We start from the raw sequence: 25,847 nt of genomic DNA on the forward strand, positions 1-25,847 counted from the left end.
CCTCACTGCTCGCTCCCCCGCTCCGAACGGTGGCGCGCGGAGAGAGGCCGGAGCGCCGCCCTTTCCCCGCCCGCCACGGGCGGACGTGACGCACGCGGAAGGAGCGGTCAGGCCGGGCTTCCGTGTACAGAGGGGCTCAGGCCTTGGCGTCGGGAGTGATCGTTAAGGGTAGAACGCGGCGGCCACCGCCGCTCCTGCGCCATGTTGCGCGGCTTGGGTACCTGGCTGGGGCTGGAGGTGGAGCGGGCGGGCGAGGAGAAGCTGCTGTCAGCCGAGGAGAGGAGGAGCTCCGCGGAGGAGGAGGCGGCAGCCGCGGCTGGAATAGAGGAGCCGGTCGTGCAGAGCTCGGAGCAGACGGACTCAGAGGCGCTCCTCAGCCAGGCCAAGGGACTCGGCAGTGAGTGTCCTGCCCGCGCCCGCCAACGCTGGCGGGGAGAGCGAGGCGGAGGCGGCTCAGTGCCGCCAACGCCGGAGTACACCCACACCCTACCGGCAAGCGCCCTTCGCGCCGCCCCTGTGGCTCCCTGCGGCCCAAGCGCTCCCCCTCCTTCCCCTCAGCTCCCCTGCGGGACCCGGGGCCGCCGTGGGTAGCCGTGGGGCTCCTATCGCTCCCGCATACATGCGAGGAGAAAGCTTGAGTAAAAGACTCGCCTCGCATGTTGGAGAGGAGTGTGCGGAGAATGCTGCCAGGGGTCTGGGTTTTAGAAGCAGAAAACGTAGTCTTAGCAGCAAAACCTTCTTCGTGTAGTGAAAGAGGCAATTGGAAGAAGGAAGGTAGACCAGGTTAACACGTGTTCAGAGGAAAGTAATGGGCTGTGATGATTTTGTTGAACTCCTGTGCAATGAGGCAAGACCGTAACTGGCTATAAGTAAGAATTCCACTTTTAGAATCTATAGTAGATTCTAAATTAAAAGTGCAACTTCATACTTCCTAAAGCAGCAGTTTTTTACTGGATCGGTTTCATCTTTCAGAGGTTATGTTAGGAGAGTTCTGTTCTTTGCTCTGGGCTATCTGAGCTGCAGCAGTTTATCAGTGTAGTTTGGCCAAATACTTGTCTGGCTGTTGTAAACTGATCCTAATCTGGTAGTCACTGTGTTCAGGAAGGAAAAAAAGATTTGAATTTCAGTGGGAGAATAAATATTGACTGATATAGATATAAAGTTCCATAGTATATTTTTTTCTGGAAGTGAGAATTTAATCCCTTCCAACCCCTACCATTCTACCATTCTATGATTGTGATGCCAGACGTGATTGTGGTGGAAAGGCTTTTTTAAAAGGATTTGGATGTCATGTTGTCACATGTGAAAACTGTAGAAACACCTGCATGACTAACAACCAGGGCAGCAATGTGGAAAGACTCCCCTAGCTTATAAAAGAACTTAATAGGTAAAGTTGAAACCTTACATACATTAATTTTGGCTCATTATCACATCATTGCAAAGGTTAGGAGAGTTTGTCAATGGGAACTAATAATAGAAATATTTTTAATACATCCTCTTAATATAGACATAGATTTCTAAGAGGGAGGGAAAGTTTCTTTCTGAGGAAAATAACTTTGAAAGTTGAAGTGCTTCTTTTCCACCACTAATTCTCTTCTTCTAAGACTAAGTACCGCCTCTTATTGAGATTTTAGAAGTACCTTAGTATAGAATAATATTTATGCTCAAGGGAATTACAAAATATTTTGCTTTTCGCTGGTTCCAGGGTTGGCCAAAACTACTTTTCCCAAGAATACCAAAACATTGCTGGACAGCACATGTTTCATCACCTTCTGCACCTAAACCAATTGCATATGGGAAGGTTTCCAGGGTTACACAAAACAAGCAATAAAAGCTGGTAGGGAGGAAACAATCCAGTAGACTACTTCCTCTGCTGTCATAAGGGTGATAGTATATGTGTCTAGATCTAAACTGTAGAAAATATGCGGATTTTTTTACACAATGTGAAGCATGTGATAGGTCATAAGACCTGAAAAAAGGTATGAAAGTTGCTAGCAAGTATTTGAAGGAAGTTTGGTTGCTACTATTCTGTGACTTATAAATGGAAATTCCATATGAAGAAGTGGCTTGCTTAAGGACTGGCTGGACCTCTGCATATTTCAGTATTGGTTTGGTGATGTAAAGAGAATATTCTATAGTCAGTTTTATTTCAGTCAACTTTCCAAAAGGTGACATGAATGTTCCAAAGTAACTTACTCTGCCAGTGGCTGACAACTGTGTTTTAAGACAACTCACACCTGTTTTTTTTTCCTTTGCACAGTAAGGTTATTTCTTACATTTCTAACACATAAGGAAACTGGATTTTGTTTTTTGTGAGGTCTTGAGAGGTAAGGTAGTTTTTTGTTTGTTTGAAACAGAATTGATGGCTTTTTTGAAAGTTCCTTGTATAAAAGTCAAAATTGATTTTCTGGAGTAACTAAAATGTTCTTAACCATCCCACTTGCTTTCCACTCTTACTAACACCTCAAATATAACTTTGATAGTTACTATGCAGTTTAGATCCACTATTACTACTTCTAATGTCAGAATTAGAATAAACTCTTTCAGTGGAAAGGGACCTACAACAGTAATTTAGTCCAACTGCCAGACCAATTCAGGGCTGACCAAAAGTTAAAGCATGTTGTTAAGGGCATTGTCCAAATGGCTTTTAAACACTGCCAGGCTTGGAGCATTGACCAATCTGGAAAGCCTCTTCCAGGATTCGATCACCCTCTCAAGAAATTAATGCTTCGTAACGCACCTCCCTTGGTGCAGCTTTGAACCATTCCTATGTGTCCTAGCACTGAATCCATGAAGGAGAGCTTAGCATCTCCCTCTCAACTTCCCCTCCTCAGGAAACTGTAGAGAACAATGAGGTCACCCCTCAGCCTCCTTTGCTCCAAACTGGACAAGCCCAGAATCCTAGCTGCTCTTCATAGGACATGCCTTGCAGCCCTTCACCGGCTTTGTTGCCATCCTCTGAATGAATTTAAGGACCTTCACATCCTTAAGTTGTGTGGCCCAGAACTGCCCACAGTACTCCAGGTGAGGCCACACCAATGCTGAATACAGCAGGATAATCCCCTCTTTTGAGTGGCTTGGTATGCTGTGTTTGATTCACCCCTTGGCTGCCTGGGCACACTGATGAGTCCTATTGAGCCTTCTGTAGACCAGCACCTCTAGATCCATTTCTGCAGGGCTGCACTCCAGCCACTCCTTTCCTAATTTATGCTTGTGCATGGCATTAATCCATCCCAGGTTCAGAATCCAGGATTTATTCTTGGTAAATTTTATTCCATTGATATTGCCCAATGCTCCCATCTATCTAGATCCCTCTGCAGTTGTTATATTATTACATTTACTGTGGGTCTTAGAATATTTTATCATTTTATGTATCATAACTGTGATATGATAGTCATAGCACAACTGTTCAAATGTAATAACATGCTTGTGACATGTCACTATCTGAGAAATAAACAATACCAATGTTGTTTTAAGATTTTTTTGTCAATAAACTTTAATGTTTCTGAAGGTTTGTGATACACATCTTGCTACTTGCAAGTTTGTTCTCCTTAATTAAAAATGAACAGTACAGTGCAACTGGCCATGCTATGTCATTCTTTCCCAGACACCTTTCTTCACTTCAGCACTGCTGATACAAAAAATGCTAGTTAATCTTTGGAAATATTTGTTATTGCTGTCCTGACATATTCAGGAAAAGAAAGCAAACAGGACCACAGTGCTTCTCGTAGAGCTAAAAAGAGGAAGACAATGCAAAACAGAAAAATGCAAACATCAAGAGCAATCTTCTATCTTTGAAGTTCCTAGACTTTTGAAGGAGTCTCAAGTGTTACTTGCCTGATTTTTTTTTGTGTGTGTGTGTATCCATGTGCTGCCTTACTTCATGAGACTTTACTATGCATGTTGATTTTCTTCTAAAAAAAACCATTTCTGTTTTAGTACTGCTGCTAAAGTTGCTTTATTGCTTTTTGTCTCCAAAATACCTAAAGGAAATTAGGAAAGATAGATTGCTTCAGAAAATTTGCTGGAAAGCAATATTTCAGGGCCATTAGGAATGTTTGATTTCGTAAACAAGGTTTGTGTAAAGTTCTATTTATAGAAAGCTGAATCATCACTAAAGAATATGAAATAGAAAAGGATAAACAGGATATGAGGAGTTCTTCATAGGTCAGAAGGTGTATTAAATTACTTCAAAAGAAGCTTTCAAGTAGGTATACAAATGCTGAAAGAGGAAAATAAATCTAGAAAGAACGGGATGTAAAGAGATCTTTTTTTCAGGTTTTTCTTTTCTTGTCTGTGAAAGGTTACCTCTTAAATTATGCTACTGCTGCTACAAAAAAGATATCTGAATCCGTTGCCGAAACAGCACAGACGATAAAGAAGTCTGTAGAAGAAGGAAAAATCGACAGTATTATTGATAAGGTATTGTATTCCTAAGTACTTGACCTGAAAGATCTGTTTGCTTGCTGGTTTTGCAACTGTGGCAAAGTTGACATATGATAACATTTCTTTAAGCTGGCTTTAGGAATTGTATATATGAAAAGCAGGTATCTCCTGTCATTATAAATGCCATGACTGATAACGTTTATTCAGCTTAGACAAGGCAAAAAATGGTCACTCTGCTTTACTCAGTACTGCATCTCTTCCTTCAGGATGTGGATATGCTGGAGAAAGACCGTAAGAAAATATAAAAAATGTTGACATAAGAGGAAAGGTTGGAAGAATTGGTAGAGACAGGCAGTTGGGGGATGTCTGGGAAACATGAGGGTTGGACTTTTTCTTACAGTATATTTACGTGTAAAGAGGAATACTGTAGCTTGCATCTTAAATCCATCTCTGAAGCAAGATTCAAGTCAACTTTGTGGTTATTGTATACTAAATCTCTAGAGCTATACAAGTATAGTTTCATAATACCTAGTGAGTTAATGAAACTGCTTACTAGTGTCCTTTTCCCGACCTCAACCCTGCCAGTTATTTCTTTCCCTTCCTGTTCCTGGCTGTCAGCTCTAGTTGCTTAATTTCTGCCAGCAAAGTATTCTTCCAGTGCTTTTAAGTCATGAACTTGACAGACAGGAGAGATGAAGGAAAAAAAAAAAAGATAAAAGCAAACCCAACCCAACAATGACTGCTCTGTAGTGTTCTGCATTTGTTAGTGAGGGTAGCTTGGAAGGAGAAGGGAAAGGGAACTGACAAAACCAACCCAGTTATACTGGGACAGTGCATCCAGAAGTGTCAGACATGGGAGATGCAACCCTCTTCCTGCTGTCTCTGAGAGACTCCTTTAAGGGAGATAAAGCATTGCCTTCTGGTTTGATTTTTATTAAATACAACAAAATTCAGTTTCTTGGTATAATTAATAGTGTTCACGTTGTCTTCTAAATTAATCATCAAATTAATTTTGTCTCCAGATTTTAACTTTTTAGTGACAATTCTTAATATACAATCGTGGAGTTATATTTCTTACCGCAAAAAATTTGTATAACTTACACGAATGAACGACAGTGACATACTTCTATAACAGGCGCTACTTCTCTTACTGATATTAAACTTAAATGCTGGCTTGTTGAAGAAAAAAAAATAGGAATTTATCAAGATTTAACTTGAAGACTTGCATGCTTTTTGGCAACTTACTAAGCTGTAGACCTCACTGCATAAAATCTGTGTTTTGTGATTGGTTCAAGTATTCGTTCCTAGTTTCATGGGATTTTGTCTGCTTTGGACTGCAGAACAATATTTTCATTGTTACTTTTTAATTATGGCACCTTCAGAGACAATTATCCCATTTTTAATTCTAAATTCAATATAGGATATTTCTGAACATAAGTTTTTGAAAATTTGTCAACAATATAAGTGGAGAAATTAATTTATTTCAGCTAAGCAGATATTGTGAAAATCATACTTGGTTTAGTTAACAATTTTACAAATCTGATTTATTGTTCAATTTCTTGAACAGCTCTTGAAACTTTTTAAGACCAAAGGTATCTTAAACGGTTTTTTTAAAGCATTAAGCACTTAAAATAAGTAAATATGTGGTTTGCATTTAATCTGGTAAGGCAGTAAGTGTGCATGCATCATATGCTGGTGTTCAAGTTATCAGCTAGAATTTTCCTTCTTTTTTTTCATCCCCTGAACTTGATAAAACTATAAATATCATTTTGAAAGCATACACAATAGATTAAACTTCTAAAGAAAATGTAAATGTTTCAATAAAGAGGAATATGTGATTTACATGTGACACCTTTAACTTTTAAAAAAGGGCCACCAGAGATATAAGACTATGATCCCGCAATATATTTGAAAGCACTTTCTAAATGAACATGAAACAAGAGGAATAACCTTTTTTTTTTAATTGTGATTCCTTAATTTTTATTTTAGACAATTATTGGAGATTTTCAGAAGGAACAGAAAAAATTTGTCCAAGAGCAGCAAACAAAAAAGTCAGGTATTGTATGCTTTTTTTGATAATGCAGAATGTTACATAAGCTCAGACTTGTTGGAAGATGGATAATTGAGCTATATCTAACCTCAATCTATCAAAACTCGGTTTAATGTTTTATTTATGGCAGAACTTAAAATATATTGTGGAATACCGAGATGACATTTTTAAGTGAGGTTAGTGTTACATTATCTCTCTGGTTTAGATTTTCTTTTTTAACCAAACTAATCTTTATGAAATTAACTCAAAGACCACTGTGCTATCAAAGCTGTTATCTTCTTATTGTTTTGAATTGCAAGCCTTTATGTTTATTGAAAACAGGCATGGTGATTACTCTTCTCTTGAGCTTTAGTAATCGTCACATTTTCGTAATGAAATGGAAAAACGTGTTTAGGGTTTGCTCTATAGTATTTAATTAGTTTTTCTGTAGGAGTTGCTCTGTTTACATTAAAGGCATGATTGCTCTTTTGCTTTCCCATAAATTATTTGCCTTATAATTATCTGTGATGTAATTCCTTTGAGCTATCCACCTATCTACCATTGACATTAGTGGATCTATTTGAAACTTAAAAATATGCAAAATTTTTGGTTTGTGTTGTGTTTCATCATTGGCTTTTATCTCTTTTAATGTGTTACCTGTATGCAGTAATTTCTTACAGTTTGAGTAATTAGTGGCTCTATTGTTAGTCTTGAAAATGAGCTGATTTTAAATGGATCATGATAAAATCTTTAATTCTGTAGTTATATGTTAGTCTGGTTTCTTCTTGCAAGACTGCTTATGTGATTGCATTGTCTGTATTTCTGTCTTTTTGTTTACCAACTTTGGCATCTGTTAGTATATTTCTCTAAGTTTCATGAAAATAGGTAGCTAGCTTAGTGGAAAAAAAGGAATAACAGCTGGCCTAACTGAAAGAAACATTAGCATCAGATGTGAATCCATGTGGGTGGAAGATCTTGCTGATGTTGGGTGCATGGGCAAATAAGCATTGTTAATTTAAGTGTACAATAATTATTTGTTAAGTGTTACAGGTGCATCATAATGTCCCTTTAGGCTGAATTTGCATTGGCAATGAAGAGAGTAATATATTTCTGTACATCGACAATAGTCTGTTTTCCTTTGTGTGCAGCCTACAGAACTATTTTAGAAGTATCTATGTAAATCAGCCAAACTTGAATATGCGTATTCAGTGCATAACAGGTTGTAATTTGTAACAAATGTATAACTGTCTTCTCCAGCACTAAGGAATTGGTGTCTTCTGAGTGTTAGAGAACTAATGCAATAGCAAATTATTTTGAAAATTTCATTTAGATAAAGTTTACACATTTAAAATTAATCTGGAAATTTCTATTTGCAGGCATCTTAACCAGTTGTGTAGCACTACATAGTAACTAAACTGAGACACCAAGTTCTAACTGCTGCACACTGGAAAGAAATCCCCACAGTTTCAGTTTTACAGTAACAGAAATCAGGAACTATTTAATTTTTTTTTTTTTACCTCCAATAAGCAAAGACCCATTCCTAAGAGTTTCTCTCTTATGCCATGATCTTAGTTTAGGAAAAAGGGACACTGAACTGTCTTACTGATATAAGTCTGCTTATTTTTGTACCATTATATGTTACTTTATATAAGGTGGGTTTTGGTTGTTTTTCTTTTTTAAAAAAAAGTAATACATGTGCAATTATTTTCCTCTTTTCAATAACAGAAGCAGCAGTGCCTCCCTGGGTAGACAGCAATGAAGAAGAGACAATTCAACAACAAATACTGGCCTTATCAGCAGTAAGTATTTTGTTTCCTGGAAGATTTAAAATTTTTCTGTTGGTGAGGTTAAAACTGGTTTGTTTTGGGGTTTTTTTTCCCAAAGTAAGTTTGTCTGGCAGCATTAAATTAAGTATTTTCAATATACTTCTTTTAATGTGGCTGTCACTGCACAGATCATATGCAAGGGTAAATGGCTCAAATTGATACTGAAAGAGCTAAAGTGGATCCCTAATGTAATTTTTTGGTTTTAGAAAGGATTTACAGTGGTATGATAGAATTATGCGGGAAGTGGGATTGCTTTCTTTTTATTGTGTGAGACATATGATATCCCCTGCAATCCTTTAATGATTGTAAATGTGTTCTTCAAAGGATAAACGAAATTTTCTACGGGATCCTCCAGCAGGTGTGCAGTTTAATTTTGACTTTGATCAAATGTACCCTGTTGCAATGGTGATGTTACAAGAAGATCAACTTCTCAATAGGATGAGGTTTGATCTCGTTCCCAAACAGTAAGTAATTTCTGCTGGTGTGTATTGTTATACTTTTAATATGACTAAATATCCATAAATTGTTCTTTTTTTTTTTTAACTTCTTCAATTCTTTATGTACTTACCCTGTATTCTGTGTCTGCTAATTTTAAGTGTTTGGAATATTGCGTATTCATTGTGGTTTAGTAGTTGGAGGCAAGAGCAGAAGTATATCTGTTAGAACTAATAAAGATCCGATGACTTAAGTATGGGACAAGCTTTTTCTGTGTCGTGTGCTGAATTAATTGAAAATCCGTTTCCCAAGCAAAGGTAAATGAAAGCAATAAAAATGTTCATATCTGTTAATGCAACTAACACGTTCAAAAAAGATTAGAGATAGTTAGAGACTCCTTGGAGAACTGGTAAAAAAATGCATCACAAAACAACACTAGTGCAAGTGAGAAAAACTGATTTTGAATAGGCAATAGGAAAAACTCTTGCAACTGCCATCCTTCTAGTGAAGCTAACAAAAAGATCCATAGGATTTTTGTCCCAGCAGTTATGGCTTATTCCAGTGTGGCTTCCTAATCCCAGTATTATTTCAGTGCTGCTGTTCCTTGTCCAGTCCCAGACTCTGCTCCTAAAGCTTGTTTCACAGGTGAACATTTTTTTTAAGTAGGAGTTGCCAACATGAGTATCCTTGTCTAAAAACCTTACCGGCTTCTCATTTAATTTACCTTCTTCCCTCCTGTTCTTCACTGCTGTCAGTCCTTAAAGCTTTGCCCATATTCTGAGTCTTCATCAGATCTGTCTCTGCAGCCTCTAGTCAAGCTAACCTTGCCTAATTTACTCCTTGCTTAATAGGTTTTTTTTTTTCCTGCTCTTAGTCACAACAGTAACAGTTTGTTTGAATGATTGAGACAGTAATTTCACTCCCTTATCTATTTATTTCTTGACCTACACACCTTCCTCCCCACACTTCTGACTTCTGTTCTCTGTGGGTGTTTTCTGGCTTGCTGGAGGATTATTGAGGGAAAATGTTACCTAAGAAATACGATAGTCTCCCACTTACCAGAGCTCGTTGTTTCCAAGATGGCAGCTTCTAGTTACTGAAGATCCTGTGGACATGCTGAAAAATGTGCAAATAGTGAAATAGTTCTGCTGCAATCTAGGAGTGACTTCTGCTTGTAAATTGAAGATGTTCCAGCTCCCCCTCAGGTTGAAGGAAGATGTAGATGAATGTAGTTTCACAATGATAGAATGTTGGTTTTGGAGAGGAAGTGAAGAGAGCGAGGTTACTTGGCTTGTATGGTTTGGTATGTAATTTGTAAAGAGAGATGGAACAGCATAGTATTTTCCATATTACATGTTTCTGCATACTGCAAAACTTTTTCTAAAAACATTATTGCTACTATGTGTTTAAGTCCATGATAGCTGTCTTGTAAGATATTGAGACTTTCACAATGATGTTTATTTTCAAACTGTCTTAATATCACAAATTTCTTTTTTGTTTTTACTTAAATAGCAGCTATTATCTACTCCTTGCCTCTGCAATTTTATTTCATTGCTACGTGGTAAAAGGAACCATATTTCCAAATGTAGTAACCAAAATCTGTTTGTTCTCTTTAGCATAAAGGAGGAAGTGTTCTGGAGAAATTATTTCTATAGAGTGTCCCTAATTAAACAGTCTGCACAACTCACAGCACTTGCAGCTCAACAGCAAGCAGCAGACAAAGAAGAAAACAAAGGCAGAGAGGAGGATAGTCCACTGAAAGGTATGGAAAGAATTTGTTTTAACACAGCTCATTAAGTTCATGTCGTGGATACTGACTGTATACATCATGTGATATAAAATTTTTAACCTGGATTTCCTATTAAATCGGGGCCTCTCTCACCACACTTGGTGTGTTTGAGGGAAGAGGGGACTCCTAGTGCTTTTAGTCCATTTTCCAATTTCAGACAACTTTGTCATAAGAGTGAAAATCTCAGATGAAATTTTGTACTTGGCTTCTAACAGCTCAAGAACACTAGTGTGCTTTTTTGTCTTGTTGGAAAGATGTAGGAGGTACCTTTTGATTCACCTGAAGACAGCAGGTACTAGCCAACCCAGACAGCTAGCATATGGTTTGCTCTTGGCTTTTGCTTAGGCTTCAGACCAAACAGAAGTTAGTGATTTCAATAACAGAAATCAGTTTCTGATTTCACCTTTCTTATCTTTCTACAGACTTTCTCACAGCTCTTGTGCAGAACTTGGTAATTTTCTGCACAGTCTGAGCTAAGTTTACTCAGCTGGGCCTTGGCTTCTTGGACACAGGCAGAAGAACCTTGGGATGAAGGGGAGGTTACAAGGGGAATTACAGAGCCAGGCTTGCATGTTGCATAGCAGATACTACAGAAGGACTGTAGTAGTTTTCTCAAGTTTGGGGGTTTTTTTTCTAGGTGTGTCTTTGTCAGTTTGTGTCATTTTGTTTCTTGCAGGTTCTGTTCAGACTGTGTGTGTATTAGCATAGGCAAGGTCCGTGTCTAGAATCATGGAATTGTAGAATAGTAGGGGTTGGAAGGGACTTTTAGAGATCATCTAGTCCAATCCCCCTGCTGAAGCAGGTCCACCTAGATCAGGTCACACAGGAACGTGTCCAGGCAGGTTTTGAAAACCTCTAGAGGAGACTCCACACCCTCCCAGGGCAGCCTGTGCCAGGGCTCTCTCACTTGAACGGGAAAGAAGTTTTTCTTTATGTTTAGGTGGAACTTACGATGTTCCAGCTTTTGTCCGTTACCCCAAGTCCTATCACTGGACACTACAAAAAGTGTTGCTCCGTCCTCTTTACATACATCTTTCAAATACTTGTAAGTATTAATGAGGTCACCCCTCAGTCTCCTCCAGGCTGAACAGCCCCAGATCCCACAGCCTTTTCTCATAAGGAAGATGCTCCAGTCCTCTGATCATCTTGATGGTCCTGTGCTGGACTCTCTCCAGAAGTTTCCTGTCCCTCTTGAGCTGCAGAGCCCAGAACTGGACACAGTACTCCAGATGAGACCTCACCAGGGCAGAGTACAGGGGGAGCAGAACCTGCCTTGACCTGCTGATCACACTCTTCTTGATGCATCCCAGAATGGCATTGGCCTTCTTGGCCACAAAGGCACATTGCTGGCTCATGTTTATTTTATTATCAACCAGATTGAATAAAGTAGTTTGAATTAAAGTTCTAACAGTGTTGACAGGTCAAGTCAGTCCAGAATCCAGGAGGCACTATTCTGACTTCTTTTATCCAGGACAGCCTGCTGTCTTAATGGGCTATATATACAGTCAAACATTGCAGCATGTCCCCACATTGAACAGCATGCTGTCAGTCATAGAAACACTTCTCATGCTATTTCAGGCTTCGTAAGCTTAAAAAAAAAAAAAAAAAAAAAAAAAAAACAAAAACCACAAAAATCATGGCCTTACTGGAGCATGTTAAAGTGGAGCACAGAGGAGATAAAGGCCAAATCTATGCAAAGTGACCAAAGGCTATATACCTTCCTGAGCATGCTAGCGAATTAATTACCGCCAGCACACACCAGTGGGCTGTAGGGAATGGAGTTTCCTCCCTGGGAAGAATCACAAAGATGATACAGAAATAGTCCATCCTTTTTTTTTTTTAATTTACTATAATGATATAATTGTTTTGCTCAGTATTGGTCAGAAGACTGCTTTAAGCAAAGGAGTACAGAACTTATGTTTGGGGTTTTTTTCTGTATCTTCAGTTTAAAGTATGTGCAGATTAAGAAGTGAAGTTGAGAATTACACAATAGTGAATCTTCCTACTGGTTTTTTTGTAGTTCTGTAAGCATATTCCCGTCTCTCTGTAGAAACAGAAGAGCAACAGAGGAAATGTGGTTGTTTGGAGAAAGTTTTGTGGAGGCTTTTAATCTTTTATTCCCTTGTGTAAAAGAACTGCTCTTAAATGTCTTACACTCTTTCATTTTAACAGAAAGCTTTTGTCTTTACCTTTCAGTGGAGACTGTTTAGGCTCATTTCCTACTTACCTCTTCATATCATACCACTTCTACATTGCCACCATATTCAGCTGCCACTTTTGTCACTTTCTACAATAAAATTTTGTTTACTCTTACCCTGTACAGTTGCCATCAACTCAGGAAATCACTGTGATTGTCATGATTTTGTAAATGTTTGACTCTAACGGGCATCTAAAAGTATTTGTCTAATTTTGTTTCTTGGATTTATCATTGTGGTTTTGGGGTTTTTTTTAATCTTGTGGGGGTTTTTGTTCCTCTGAGTTTTTATTACACCAACTGATAGGATTATGTTATAGACTGTTAAGAGTAGTAACTGTTGTCTTCTCTGGTTTATGTAATGCCTCCCAATAAATCTTTGAGTATTGGTTCCCTCCCCTTGCGGGTGCATTTAGTCCTTTATATAGAAGAAAAGGTTGTATTTGGAAAGATTAGAAACATAGATTCTGTCAAAAGATATTTTCTTCACTGTTGTTCATAAGCATATTCTCTGTGAAGTCTGTTTACTGTCAGTGTGCTTCCCCTTTCCACTGAGCTTTTTCATTTCTGTTCCTGCATATCACTGCTTGAGTAAATAAACCAATAGCAGAAAAAAAAGAAAGCTGCTAGTGTTGTGGCTGATTTGTCAAGTCAAATAGAACGTACTCTATCATTTAATTAGAGTACTGAAGGTTTCTTCTGTGAAAGCTAAATATCTAGTTAAATGGGCAGCCTTATACTGCCCTAGGAACTTAACAGTTTAACCTCTTTATTTTTCTTTAACTGTACAGTACTCTTACATCTGCCTCCTCCTTATCCCTTGTTTTCACAAAGTTAAATTTGCATAGTTGGTGTGAAAGGAAAAAAGAAATGACAAATGGAAGATATTCCATGTTCTAATGTAGATATTATCTAAGATTTATACAAAAATGCCAAGTTCTAAGTCCTTCTGCAGGTATTGGTAACTGTTTACGTGGGAATTAAGTTACCTCAGAGACAGAGAGTACAGCTGCAGTGGAGGAGATGATGCCAGGCCAGTAGATCCAGAACAGTGTTAATGGTACATAAGTCACATCAGACTGGTGCATGGCTCAGTGCAGAGCTGCTGTGTGGCTTCTCCATGAGAGCAGCAGATGGAGCTTGAGGCACCTCCCACTGTGCTTTGGGTACTCAGTGCTGAGTGTGTGCCCCATGCCTCCTTGAGCATGAGGTGCTGGAGCCTCTTTGGCTGTGGTGCTGAGTACAGGAACAGATCCTCCAAACACTGGTAAGGGAGAGAGACATAGGACAGACAGAGCACTAATCATTGAGTAGATGAGCTGCATAAGCAGTGATAGCTACCAGTTAAGGAGTTATTTTAATTAGAACTGAACTTAACTTTAAAAATTAAACCTGGAAAAAATTTCCCTCATCAGAAATTGATGAGTAAGCAGGACAGGTACACCTGGACACACTGCAGTTAGTAGAGCTGCAAGCTCAGAGCTTCTTTGCATGTTTAAACAAACAGAACTGCTAAGCAAGCACTCCATCACTACCACAATCTGCCCAGTATGTTGTTAATTCTTGCAGCCACCAGGCTCTTCATCATGACTTCTCAACCTTGTTAGTTGCATGAGAAGGAAAGCTGGGATGTTGCTTTACATGCTAAGAAAAAGATCTATCCTTGCTTGTTAACAATCATTGTTTTCCTAGTACCATGCTGCTAAATATACAGTGAGTTTTGTTAGGAAATTGGAAACAGCTTCTAGGGTTAAATATGTTTTTCTGTTCTTTGCTTGTGTGGAAGAAGACAAGACTGCATAGCACTCTTGTGTGCAGATGTGGTCTTTACTAACTAATGCCCATGTTATTAGTAGTACCCATCCAGGGGAGTTTAGGAACTTCTGTGATAGGCAGTAGCTGGATTTCATGACCAAGTCTACACCTGTGTAACTTTAAAGATCTTGTGACATGTGATGCAATCTGTTAAGTGTTTTCCCAAATGTTTTAACATAGTTCTTTGGATCATTTTGTGAGCATAGGGGTTCATGTGATTTAACTCAGGAATCAGGATGATTATAAAGTTTGCTAAATTTGTGTTATTTAAGAACAGAAAATTGCTTCTCTTCCAGTTTATTGGAGATGCTTCATCTATGCCACAATTCAGCTTCTAACTGCCAGCATTCCTTCAAACTTAAAATACACTGTTTCCTTGTACATTAAATAGCTATGCAGATTAACTGAGATCTTTATATATTTAAATGTAGCCTATAATTGTTTTCTCTCTATAGAAACAGTACGGCCAAAGACACCACCTGTTACAATAAAGCCTCAAATGAAATCTCAAGAGGTAAAAATGCTGTTACCTTCTTTTCTAGTATTTAGTACGCGAAACTGTTACTTACTCAAGAGGATGCATAATTACCTATTAAGTTGTGCTATGGAGCCTTAATAATATAATATCTGGCAGTCCTAACCTGCACGATTCTGCTGTGATACTAATCTTTAGTGCATAAACTTTTAACTCATTTTCAAAACAGTAGTTAATCTGAAGAATACTATGCTGCACGTTATAATAAAACATGGTTTTACTCCGGAGAATGACGTGTTTTGAGTGTGAGGTTTGCATTGTATTTAGATATTAATACCTTCATAAAAATATGTATGTTTGCCATGTTCTGTCCAACTCTTCAGTAGCTGTCAGATTGCAGGAAGTATAAATGATGCATTGCAATAGCACCATTATTTTACTGCAATAAGTGTTTTGCCTGATACTGCAAAAATCTTTAACCTAGATACTTAATGACCCTCCTTCATTTCCAGATTGTAAAATCAGTGCCAAAGAACACTTGGCAGAAGTAGGGGTGTGCAGTCATTTGCCAATAATATCTACTGGATTGAGTTAAGCTAGAAAGACTTTCAAAGAACATACTTCTCAATCTTAGTTGTGTGTAGAAAACTTAATTAATTGTGATCAAAATTTAACATTAGTCTTAGGTACTGTTCTAAAGTACTTCCGAGTTTATTGTTGTTTCTAAAGATTAAAAGAACAAAATGGAAGTTAAGAGAACACAAAAAGGAGCCTAGAATGAAAAGCAAATAATTTTTAATACAAGTACTTAACATAGTTGTCTATACAACAATATTCTTAAAGGAAAATAGACCATGAAGAAAAATAGTTGTCAGAATAATGCGTTTGGTTTGGTTATTTGCTGACTCTAAATGGCAGCCAGTCACATGAGTGGAAGTATGTATTGGTGACACTTTTTTCCCCTTTTTGGATAAGCTTATACAAAACTGTCTTACTGCAGGACGAGGAAGAGATTTCCACAAGTCCAGGTGTATCAGAATTTGTGAGTGACGCTTTTGGTGCGTGTAATCTGAATCAGGAAGACCTAAGAAAAGAAATGGAACAACTAGTACTAGACAAAAAGAAGGAAGAGACTTCAGTAGTAGAAGGTAAAGCTATTATTACCTGCTGTGTCTTAAATACAATTCTAAGATAACATCAGTTTTGATTGGGTTTTTTTAAGTTGCAATTTGATTTAGGAAAGTAGATTCGTGAATGTTTTTCAAAGTGTGTGAAACAATCTGCAATTAAATATTGCAGAAATTAATGATAATTCTCAGCATGGTCAAACCACATCTTATACAGAATGTTACCTGTGAGGAGTTAAAAGATCCACCTAAAAATTGTTAGGTTCATTGGATTTTAAGAAAGTGACAGTGGAGTATTTTCCTGTCTAACTCCTCCTTTCCCTACCTTCCTTCATAGATCCTTACATTACTTGATTGGACTAGATGATCTCTAAATGTCCCTTCCCACTGCTACCATTATATGATTCTATGATACCTATATGAAGTTCTCTTTAATTGAAATCCCTGTAAAGTATTTGGAAGCCAAGCTATGTTTTCTTCTTGTGACACCAGCTAAAAAGGCACTATTTTGCACCAGACTTCAGTTTGCAAGTGCCTCTGCTGTAAAAGGTTTACCTGCATTTGGAACAGTTAAAATTTAACAAATAGCTTCAAGAATGCTGAGAAGAAACAAAGTGACACTTGAAATTATTCAGAAGAACTAATATCAGCGTAAAAAGCATAAAACCAAAATGTGATAATGTGATTCTGGACATACATAATAAATTACTATGAAGACACTTGTATGTGTAGATGCTTATCACAATAGAATTTGTAGAATTCATCTTACAACATGTTTAGGACATTGCTGAATCCTTGTTTTCTGTTATTTTTTTCTAATACATAGCCAAGTTTGAGGAATACTGATAAGTTATATAAGTTCCTTGCATCTTGCTTTTTGATGCAAGTGTTTCAGTAAGCCACTAATATGTAGTTTGTTCAGAGAAATCTCAGCCAGCCATAGTGATTTGGACTATGGAATTACACGCCTTCATATCTAGGCTGAAGTACTAACCAACATGCAACACATCAAACACCCATCTCCTCCCCAATACTCTTGAATATGATAGGTAGAGCTAATTAAAACAGAGATTAACAACACAGGAATGCCTTCTGACTCATTTTTTTGCCCTGAAGTATGAAATGTGATTACCTTTAACCCTGATTAAATGAGCTTGCCTAACTACAAATGTCAGTGAGGAGAATACTTACTTCTTTTTTTTAAATTATCCCCAGTGTTTGATTTTGATCTTTTTTTTTTTTTCATAACAGCATACCCAAATAACTTGGGAATTTCATTTTTTTCTGGAGATTTAAAAGTATAAAGGGAGATTCAGTTGGTAGTAGACTAAAAGTCTGTACGAAATAAGCTTGCAAAGGGAGGCTTGTTAAGACTTAAGTTTCATATTTGCTTTTTATGTCTTTATTATAGTATGCACATAGGAATATAGAGTTGTATATTAACTAATTCCTATTTGTTGTCATTAAGAAATTTCTAATCTTGACATTTCTTTTAGTTTTTATGGAGAATTTTCCATAAATTTGGGGGGATATGAGAGAGTCAGTGCAAATTCAGCTAGTTTTATATAAATAAGCAACATTCTGTATTACCAAGTTACTTCTTACACATCATTTATCTCTTGTAGAAGAAACTGCTGATTGGGAAAAGGAATTACAACAAGAGCTTCAAGAGTATGAAGTGGTGACAGAATCAGAAAAGCGTGATGAAAACTGGGATAAAGAAATAGAAGAAATGTTGCAAGAAGAAAACTGAACATTTTCACAAAATCACTGTAAACCTAAGCTTTTTCTGAGGACTGACATGGATTTCTGCTTTCATATTTTGCTTATAAAAGATCTTCAAAAGACATAAAAGAATCTAAAATCATTATAATTCCATATGGGAATACAACCAGTATTTCTGTTCTTTATATGAGCAGTTTCTGAACTTGTACATTCTTCAAAAGAAAAAAAAAATGAGCAGACAGACACCGCAGGTTATATGTCATGATTAAAAGTGATAACATTGTTACATGAAACAACAGTTCAGTTTGAAGCATTTTTAGGTGGTGCAGAAGCTCCACAAAGAGATTTCTAAATCTAAGAATCTCTTTTTTTTTTTTCCTATAGCCTTCTGTTTGGATATAAAATTGGGTGTTGTAAGTAACTTAGTCCTTGGAAATTACTCTGTCTTCATATTTGCACTCTGATCCCTGTATAATCTGTAAATGTGTACTATTTTTAATGTACTTGTAGCTAATAACTTTCATATGTATTTAACTTCCTTTATGTATGTAGCCAAAGAATGTATAGAAAACCTTACTGAAAAAAGACTAATTCAGACTCCAAAAGAAGTACTGATTAATTATTGATCAAGTATCTTTAACTGGCAAACATTTAAGCATCTAAATAAGAAGAGAGTTATTAACTCATTGAATTAAACCATTAAATCATCATATTAAGATACTGCCTTTTGCCACAGAGAAATGGTTTAATGCATTCTTTCTTCAGAAGACTGTTTCCATTTAATTTTGGTGAGCAAGTGCAAATAAAATGTTTCGCTTTAAGCACTGAAACATTTATGTAAAAACTTTGGCTGGTTTGGACATCTTTATTAAATACTGTAGATATGTATCAAATTGACTCATTTTATTTGGAGAGGGGGCAGCATGAGTGGCAAACGTACTTCAGACTTGGATAGATTTCAAAAATACACTTTGTCACAGTGCTTAAGGCATGGGATTTAAATTTCACAAAACAGGTTTTTTTGAAAGGGTTTTTTTTAATTCTTGTTAGGCATGTGGATGTTTCCTGTAGTTTTACCATTAAGTCAGTGCCTTTATGTATGTAAATGAAAATTTTATGTTCTATTTGTCATGTATTTCATAAACTTCTGTGCTAAAACATTCATGAAATTCCAAAAGTGAAGGAAAATGGGTAAAAAGAAGTAGGTAGGAGCCATTAAGCACAATTGAATTATAGCATGTTACATACAGTGAGCTCTGTCTTAATGACATAATTCTGCAGAAGACTTTTGTAAAGAGACTGAAAAGATTATAGCTGTAATTATTCCGTCAGTGTTCATCCCGTGGGAATTGAAAAGAGCTAAGTAGTTTTAACTGCTATTACTGTAAAAAAAGGAGTGTTTAAAATTATTTCTATTAGCAACTTGGACAGAAAGCCCTCCTGTATTTCTCATTATGGAAAATGAATTGTTTTGAACCTGCATACATTTGGCTTCTCAGATTAGTTTCTGTATTACCATACACTTTCTCAACTACAAATCGTCTTAGGCACGATCTGTATTTTTGTGGTGTTTTCTGCTGTTAGATAACAGATCCAAGTTAAGTTGTGGTAAATGAGGTACTTGAGGAGCTTTTTATATTTGGGATTAATTAAAAAGCCACAAAAGTTCAGTCTGTAATGCTCATAAAAATCAGACTATTCAGAGCTTAATGTTTACTCTTGATGAATGCAACGGCTCATAGATTTAAGCTGCAGACATTAGGATCCGTCTTCTGTACAGACAGATGGCATGACACCTGGAAAAGATGAGTAGTCCTATTCTGGTAGGGGCAAATATTCCCTGGATGACTAAGAGCTCAAAATCACTGCTCCAAATGTCCACTTTCTTAAAGAACAGTCTGGTTGTTCTTAGTTTTCACATATGATGGACTTATTTGCATGGTGCTTGTACGTCAAGCCTCATCTTTCTTTTCATGTATGTGTAGCCTATATCATGGTTATAAATACTAAACTCCATCATCCATCGGGACTCCTGCATATAAAACGGTAGTTTTCTAAGTCTCATGAAAAGCAAGTATGTCTTAAAAAAAACCCACTATTTAAATTTGCATTTGAAAAGGCAATGTAGCAAGGCTAAATCTGACTTGACTTCTGATATTTGAAGTCTCTTATAGAAAATTAATATTTTTTTTTCAAATTTGCACTTCTGGCTTTAACCTGGAAAGCTGAAATAAGTTTTATGTAATCCTGCAGTTTTGGGGACTGGCCCATGCCTTTCATTTAGGTTAGTGCTATAAGTGCCTAGGTTTTTACTGTGCATAGTAAGGGGGAAGGTGTTTGCATTCCACTTGTCACACAAGGTCAGCACACATAGACCTCTTAATGTTCCTGTAGGCTTTTGTAGTTCAAATATGTGATAATAATGTGTTTCATAAGGAAGTATGCTGGTGTTTTCTTAACAACATCATTCCAAGTACTAGAATGCTGTAGATGCTAAAATCCAGCAAAACTAAATTAGTATGAAATCAGTGACAAAACCAAAAGAAACCAAGAATGGATGTATTATCAACTCATGAAGACAATGTAACAGAAAACACAGTTGTTAAAAACAGGAAAAGCCAAAAAAGGAAAATTATTGTTAACAAGTTTTCTTATAAGAAACTAAACTCACAGATTTTGGAGTTGACCTTTGAGAAGCAGGGACAAGGTTGCCCAGGAGTCATTTAGTTCAGTTTAGAATAGTGATAACAGTTTTCTTCTGAGCTACCAACATCTCCAGTTACTCTATGGACTGAAGCATCCTCTTCAACTGTTAGTTTACTAGAGCAGTTGGTATGAGTTAATATGTGTACAGATTTTTTGGATTCAGTAATTCATTTAGAGGAAGACGAAAGATCATAAAACTCTGGAATTAAAAAAGTGTAGCAAAATACTCCCTCCGTTTTTATTTGATTGATTGCAGCTGTTTTTTAAACAAAGTTAACCAAAGCTTTCAATTTCCTAAATTGTTTCAGTAAACTTTTAATTTCTTTAGTTTGTCCCTTCAGTCATGTCATTAAGTGGTTTTTCTTTTCCTCCTCACTGTTTGGTTGTCTTGGTGTTTGTTTGATGAGGTCATAGCATGTAGTACCACAGCACAGGATGTCAATTTTAACCTTGCATCTTTAAAGAATAACCCCATGTACTGCAGCATATCACCTGACCATGAAATACATCCTTGAACTCACATATTATTGACTTTTACTTTGCAATAGCTATTACATAAGAGGAAATGAAGTGTTGCTTCTAGTGTGCTGACAAGTAATAGCAGCCACACCGGGCCCTGGGTCCATATGCTGTGTCTAGAGTCTACTTGTACAACTACAGTGTCAAGAACCACACTGATAAAGGTCTGGATTTCGACTCAGGAGAAGTTCAGATGGATGTATTGTCTGGTCTGATACTAGATGTCTCAGTAAATGCTGACTGATGTAGCAACAGTAAGCACAGTAGTCTGTAGCCTTAAATTATGTTATCCATTTTCTCAATATAGCCCAGTGTTGCCTATATATGTATATATACACACACACACATATGAACACCATGTATATATATAAACCCACATCTATTAGTTGCCCATATATATGCACATATGAAGAAAATGCATATCTATAAACCCACATCTATTAGTGTGTCTCAATTCAAAAGATCATAATGTACTCTTCAGCTTTTACTTTTGACTAGATACCACTGCAGGAGGAAAAGCAACCAAAATAATTATCATTGGTTTGTCACCCTATCATTTTTAATGAGACAGGATTCTAGAAATTATCTTGAAGAATGAATCACTTGCATCTCTTCTTAAAACACTGGTTTTCATTATGGCACAGGTTGGGAATTTCTTCCTTTGCTATTTATTAGGGATTCATGAATCCATGACAAACCTTTCTGGATACGCTTGGGAGGTACAGTTAATCCAAAACTACATGGACAGGAAGGTCATTTTATTTCACAAAAGGCAAAAGAAAAAACACAGTTAAGGGTTATATGTAAAATTAGAATAAAGTTTTGACATCTGCTTTGACACATGATGCTCTAAAGAAAACCATGTTTAGTGTGAAGGAGTTTTTAATTATGCACGCACAAAACTTTAATTCTGCAGTTGCTTTTATTTATTTGTTCTCTTAGGTATGGCTTCCATATTAAAATGTGAAGGTTTCAGAGCTGCTGCTTCTCTGCATTTCTTGTCCTTCCCCAAGGAGAAATGAAAACAATTTACCTCACAGTCAAATAATGGCCAGAGAATAGATTGAATACACCCAGTTTCTTGTCCTACTTATTTCCGAAGTGTTTTAATGCTGGCTGTGTGCTCTTATGTGACTTTGATGCCTGCAATTTAAACATCAAACAGTTTTGCTTTTGCTGTATCATCACTGCTTTGCATCCTGTACCATGTGTAACAAGACTTTCAAGCCCATCATGTGTTGGGTGGATGAAAAGTGCTACTGTAAGAGCATTACTGGGGCGGAGAGGAGCCTCTGCAGACATTTAGTGTGGATGTGGAAACAACAATCTCTCTTGGTGAGATGCAGTGTCAAAGAATTACCGGGAATGTGAATGAAAGAGCTTGAAAACATTGCCTAAGCAGACAAAAACACTGGTGCATAGGAACATTGTTATCGGACTCACTTCAAGTCTCTCTGGCTACGGATATACTAGTCAACTGACGTGTCTGAGCTCATGTTAAAAACTAAATGCCTATAAACAGACTCCTAAAAATGTTTGCCCTGAGCCAGCCTGCAATTTCCATCAGCTCCTGGCCACTGAGTTATTCTCAGCAGTGCTGGTGAGCCACCTAGTTTTGTAGGCCGAGCACCGAGGAATACAGTATGTAACGGTCTGCATCCCCTTGATTTGTCGGCCAGAGAACAATCACCATCAAATTTAACTCACAGCCACGTGCCTAGACCCTAGAGTGTCCTGTTTCCAGTCCTGGACACAGACAGTGCTAGGGGAAGCAGCACTGGGTTCATCGAATCCTACTGTCTGCCTCCTCACCATGAGCTAAAGCTCACCTTTGAGACCCTGGTGGCTGGCATCCAAATTCTCTTTCAAGGGACATTTGCATGAACTTGTAACTGCTGTTATTCTTATCCATACATACAGAATTAGAGAATCACAGAATCTTAAGAGGTCTCCTCCAAGTTGAAGAGCTCCAGCTGCCTCAGCCTTTCATCATAAGGGAGATGCTCCACTCCATCATCTTGGTGGCCCTGCGCTGAACTACAGCAGCTCCCTGTCCTTGAACTGAGGGACCCCAAACTGGACACAATATTCCAGATGTGGTCTCACAAGGGCAGAGTAGAGGGGGAGGAGAACCTCTCTTGACCTACTGCCCATAGCCCTTCTAAGACAACCCAGGATGCCATTGGCCACCTTGGCCACAAGGGCACATTGATGGCTCATGCTCATCCTGCTGTCCACCCAGGTCCCTTTTCCTTACACTCTAAGAGTTCATTCCCCAATCTGTACTGGATCTGTACATTTGCTTTCCTCCAGTTCTCAGGCACCTCTCCTGTTCTCCCCAATTTACTAAAGATGATGGAGGTCAAGCAATGACTTCCGCCAGTCATACAAATGTATGGTTCCTTTTTGAATCTTGTTCATTACTTCATTGGTATTGTGGGGTAATTAACTTCTTAATGTGTGAAGCGGGAAAATCTTTCTACTGGTTTTGACTGCACCACCTTGTAATTTAGCTGAATGGCTTGTGACACAGGCAAACAGAAGAACCCGACTTTGTCTTCTTTTCATCATGTCTCATGTGCTACTTTCCTGAGCCAAGCAATTTCAGACTTTCCACTCTGGTCATATTTTTCTGGGGGCATTCTTCTATATACCCATTAATTTGTGACAGCTTTTCTTAGAGCTCACTTACCCTCAGAGTTCATTTGCTGGGAGAGAGACATGACACGTGCAACAAGTATGTAGGAGAATGCACCACCCAGCTGATACATGCTGGTTTAACTTTCAGGGTTACCGCTCATTCCATTCCATGTGTACCCTGCCATCTTGTTTGGTTTTATTTTTAGCTTTATGTTCAGCCAGTATATGCTTGCAGTATTGTCCACATTAGGTCCCAAGCAACTTCCCTAGTAGCTGTCACTGAATTTTAGGATCCTGTGAAGTAGAAGAGTGTCAATTTGCATTAGGGTTTAGGTTGGTTTGTATTTTTCTGTTTTTCTCTACTGCTTTCCTTGTCACTTTTGATTGCTCATTCTGTGAAAAGTAACATTGGAAGATTTACAGTTCCTCCTCAGTACCAGAGAAAAGTGTTCCAAAAACAATTCTGCTAGTCCAAAGCTTCTGGAAAATGTCAATGAAAGCAATTATTATAGTATTCATGAGAAAAAGGACAAAATTCATTTTGGTGCTGCATTTCAATAGTTTCCTGACTGCACTGCATGTTGCAACAATGCTGGGAGAAACACTATCTTTATTTCATAGTTTCTCAATTGTCATTGTTTACAGTTTTAAACATCTTGTTCTGGTTGTCACCTTACTGTTTAAAAAAATAATGAAGCAACCCATTTCCCATGAGGTTGCCAAGAAGCCCCACCTCAATGAGGGCAGTGAAGTACCCAAGAGAGGTGTCAAACTGGCCACTTATGTATACAGTTCCTGAGATTAAACTACTCTTAAGTATAGTAATAACCACAGAACTTGGATGTAGTTTGTAAAAACATCACCCTGAAAATTTATAAAAGTGGATAATGAAATATTTTTACTGATAGATGCTTAGTTACAGCCTAAACAATAATAATAGTAACAAAGAATTAATTTTCCTAAAATTTCAGCTTCTTGACTGTAAAAACACGAGACCACAACTTTGGTTCCAAATAATTAAGCAGCTTCTTGGCAATGGCCATTTGGATGGAATATCTACTTGGCTGCTCCTAGTGTATCACCCATGACTGCTCCTCCCTCACATGAGCACACTCCAATAAGGTCATTAACAGGGCACAACTGCGAATTTGTTCTCTTCTCCCGTCAGTACATGTTTTTACTTGCAGGAGTGGAATATGAGTTTCCAAAACTGCTGACATACACTTTGCTGCTAAGTCCATTTTTTATGGAAAACATTTCACAAAAACACAGAGAGACATAGTGAGAGAACCACAAATGTAACTGAAAATACTGAACGTATATTTTTTTTTCACTTAATTTCACATTTGCGTTCTTCAGAAGACAAGAGCACAGCAAACAATCAGCACATCAGAGATCTGTGAGTTGAGTTTGGAAGCTGATGGTACCTCTCTCACTCCACCTCCATCAGGAATCTTCAAAAACACCTCAACTTCTGTAAAAACTAGGAAGCAGTATCTTTCTTCATAAAACAGTTACAATTGATCTGTGTCACTATCAGCAGAAAAGGATCTGCCAGTGCAAGTGTGAAAAGCACTACTGCTGGAAGTATATTCTCTAACATCTGGTAGTTTTTAAAGAAAATTTTGTCCCCCTTGACAGAATAGCCTCATGCTTGCCTCTGCTGCATGAGGTAGGATAACCCCTATGGCATATAAACTTACCAAAACAGGCCTTACAATTACATTTACTACAGTAGAGGCTCACAGCCAGCCAAGAACCCTATGAGGTTTTTTTTCATTCTCTCCCGAAGTAGCTCCTATTTGTAATTAATCTTCCTTGTGCCTCTCTAAGGGAGAGCACAAGAACAGTCTATGTTTTGCTACATATATATATGTATACACTTTCAAATAATGCTTGGGAGAAATGAAAAATAATCGCAAAGCCCTATTTAAGGACAGCATGAGCCACTTGGGATCAACCAGGGCATATTCGCATGGATTTCTTGCTACTCTCAAGTAGAGGTGATGCATGGCAAAAATCATAAAGTGTCAAAATTCTACTAGGGCTGAGGTATGGCTCCTTTTTTTCGTCTTTTTTCCAAGAATTCTACCAGTATTATCTGTGTTTGTAAACAGACAAGCATTATTTTCGGGGAGAAAAACTCTATCTAAAGATTGGGATGGTACCCAGAAACGTAAA

General features: G+C 37.7%; 1 protein-coding gene across 1 annotated transcript; it reads left to right on the top strand.

Annotated features, from left to right (window-relative positions):
- The first annotated feature begins 45 nt into the window (after positions 1-45).
- On the top strand, positions 46-18,694 carry SYAP1 (synapse associated protein 1). The gene is made up of 9 exons (XM_061999129.1): positions 46-397; positions 4,304-4,422; positions 6,376-6,442; positions 8,141-8,214; positions 8,566-8,705; positions 10,293-10,438; positions 14,930-14,988; positions 15,950-16,097; positions 17,702-18,694. The coding sequence occupies exons 1-9, from the start codon at positions 202-204 to the stop codon at positions 17,827-17,829; spliced, it is 1,077 nt and encodes a 358-aa protein (XP_061855113.1). The 5' UTR covers positions 46-201; the 3' UTR covers positions 17,830-18,694.
- Positions 18,695-25,847: the final 7,153 nt, after the last annotated feature.

Source organism: Colius striatus, chromosome 1, assembly GCF_028858725.1.
Source record: "Colius striatus isolate bColStr4 chromosome 1, bColStr4.1.hap1, whole genome shotgun sequence".
In the NCBI taxonomy this organism is placed as follows: domain Eukaryota; kingdom Metazoa; phylum Chordata; class Aves; order Coliiformes; family Coliidae; genus Colius; species Colius striatus.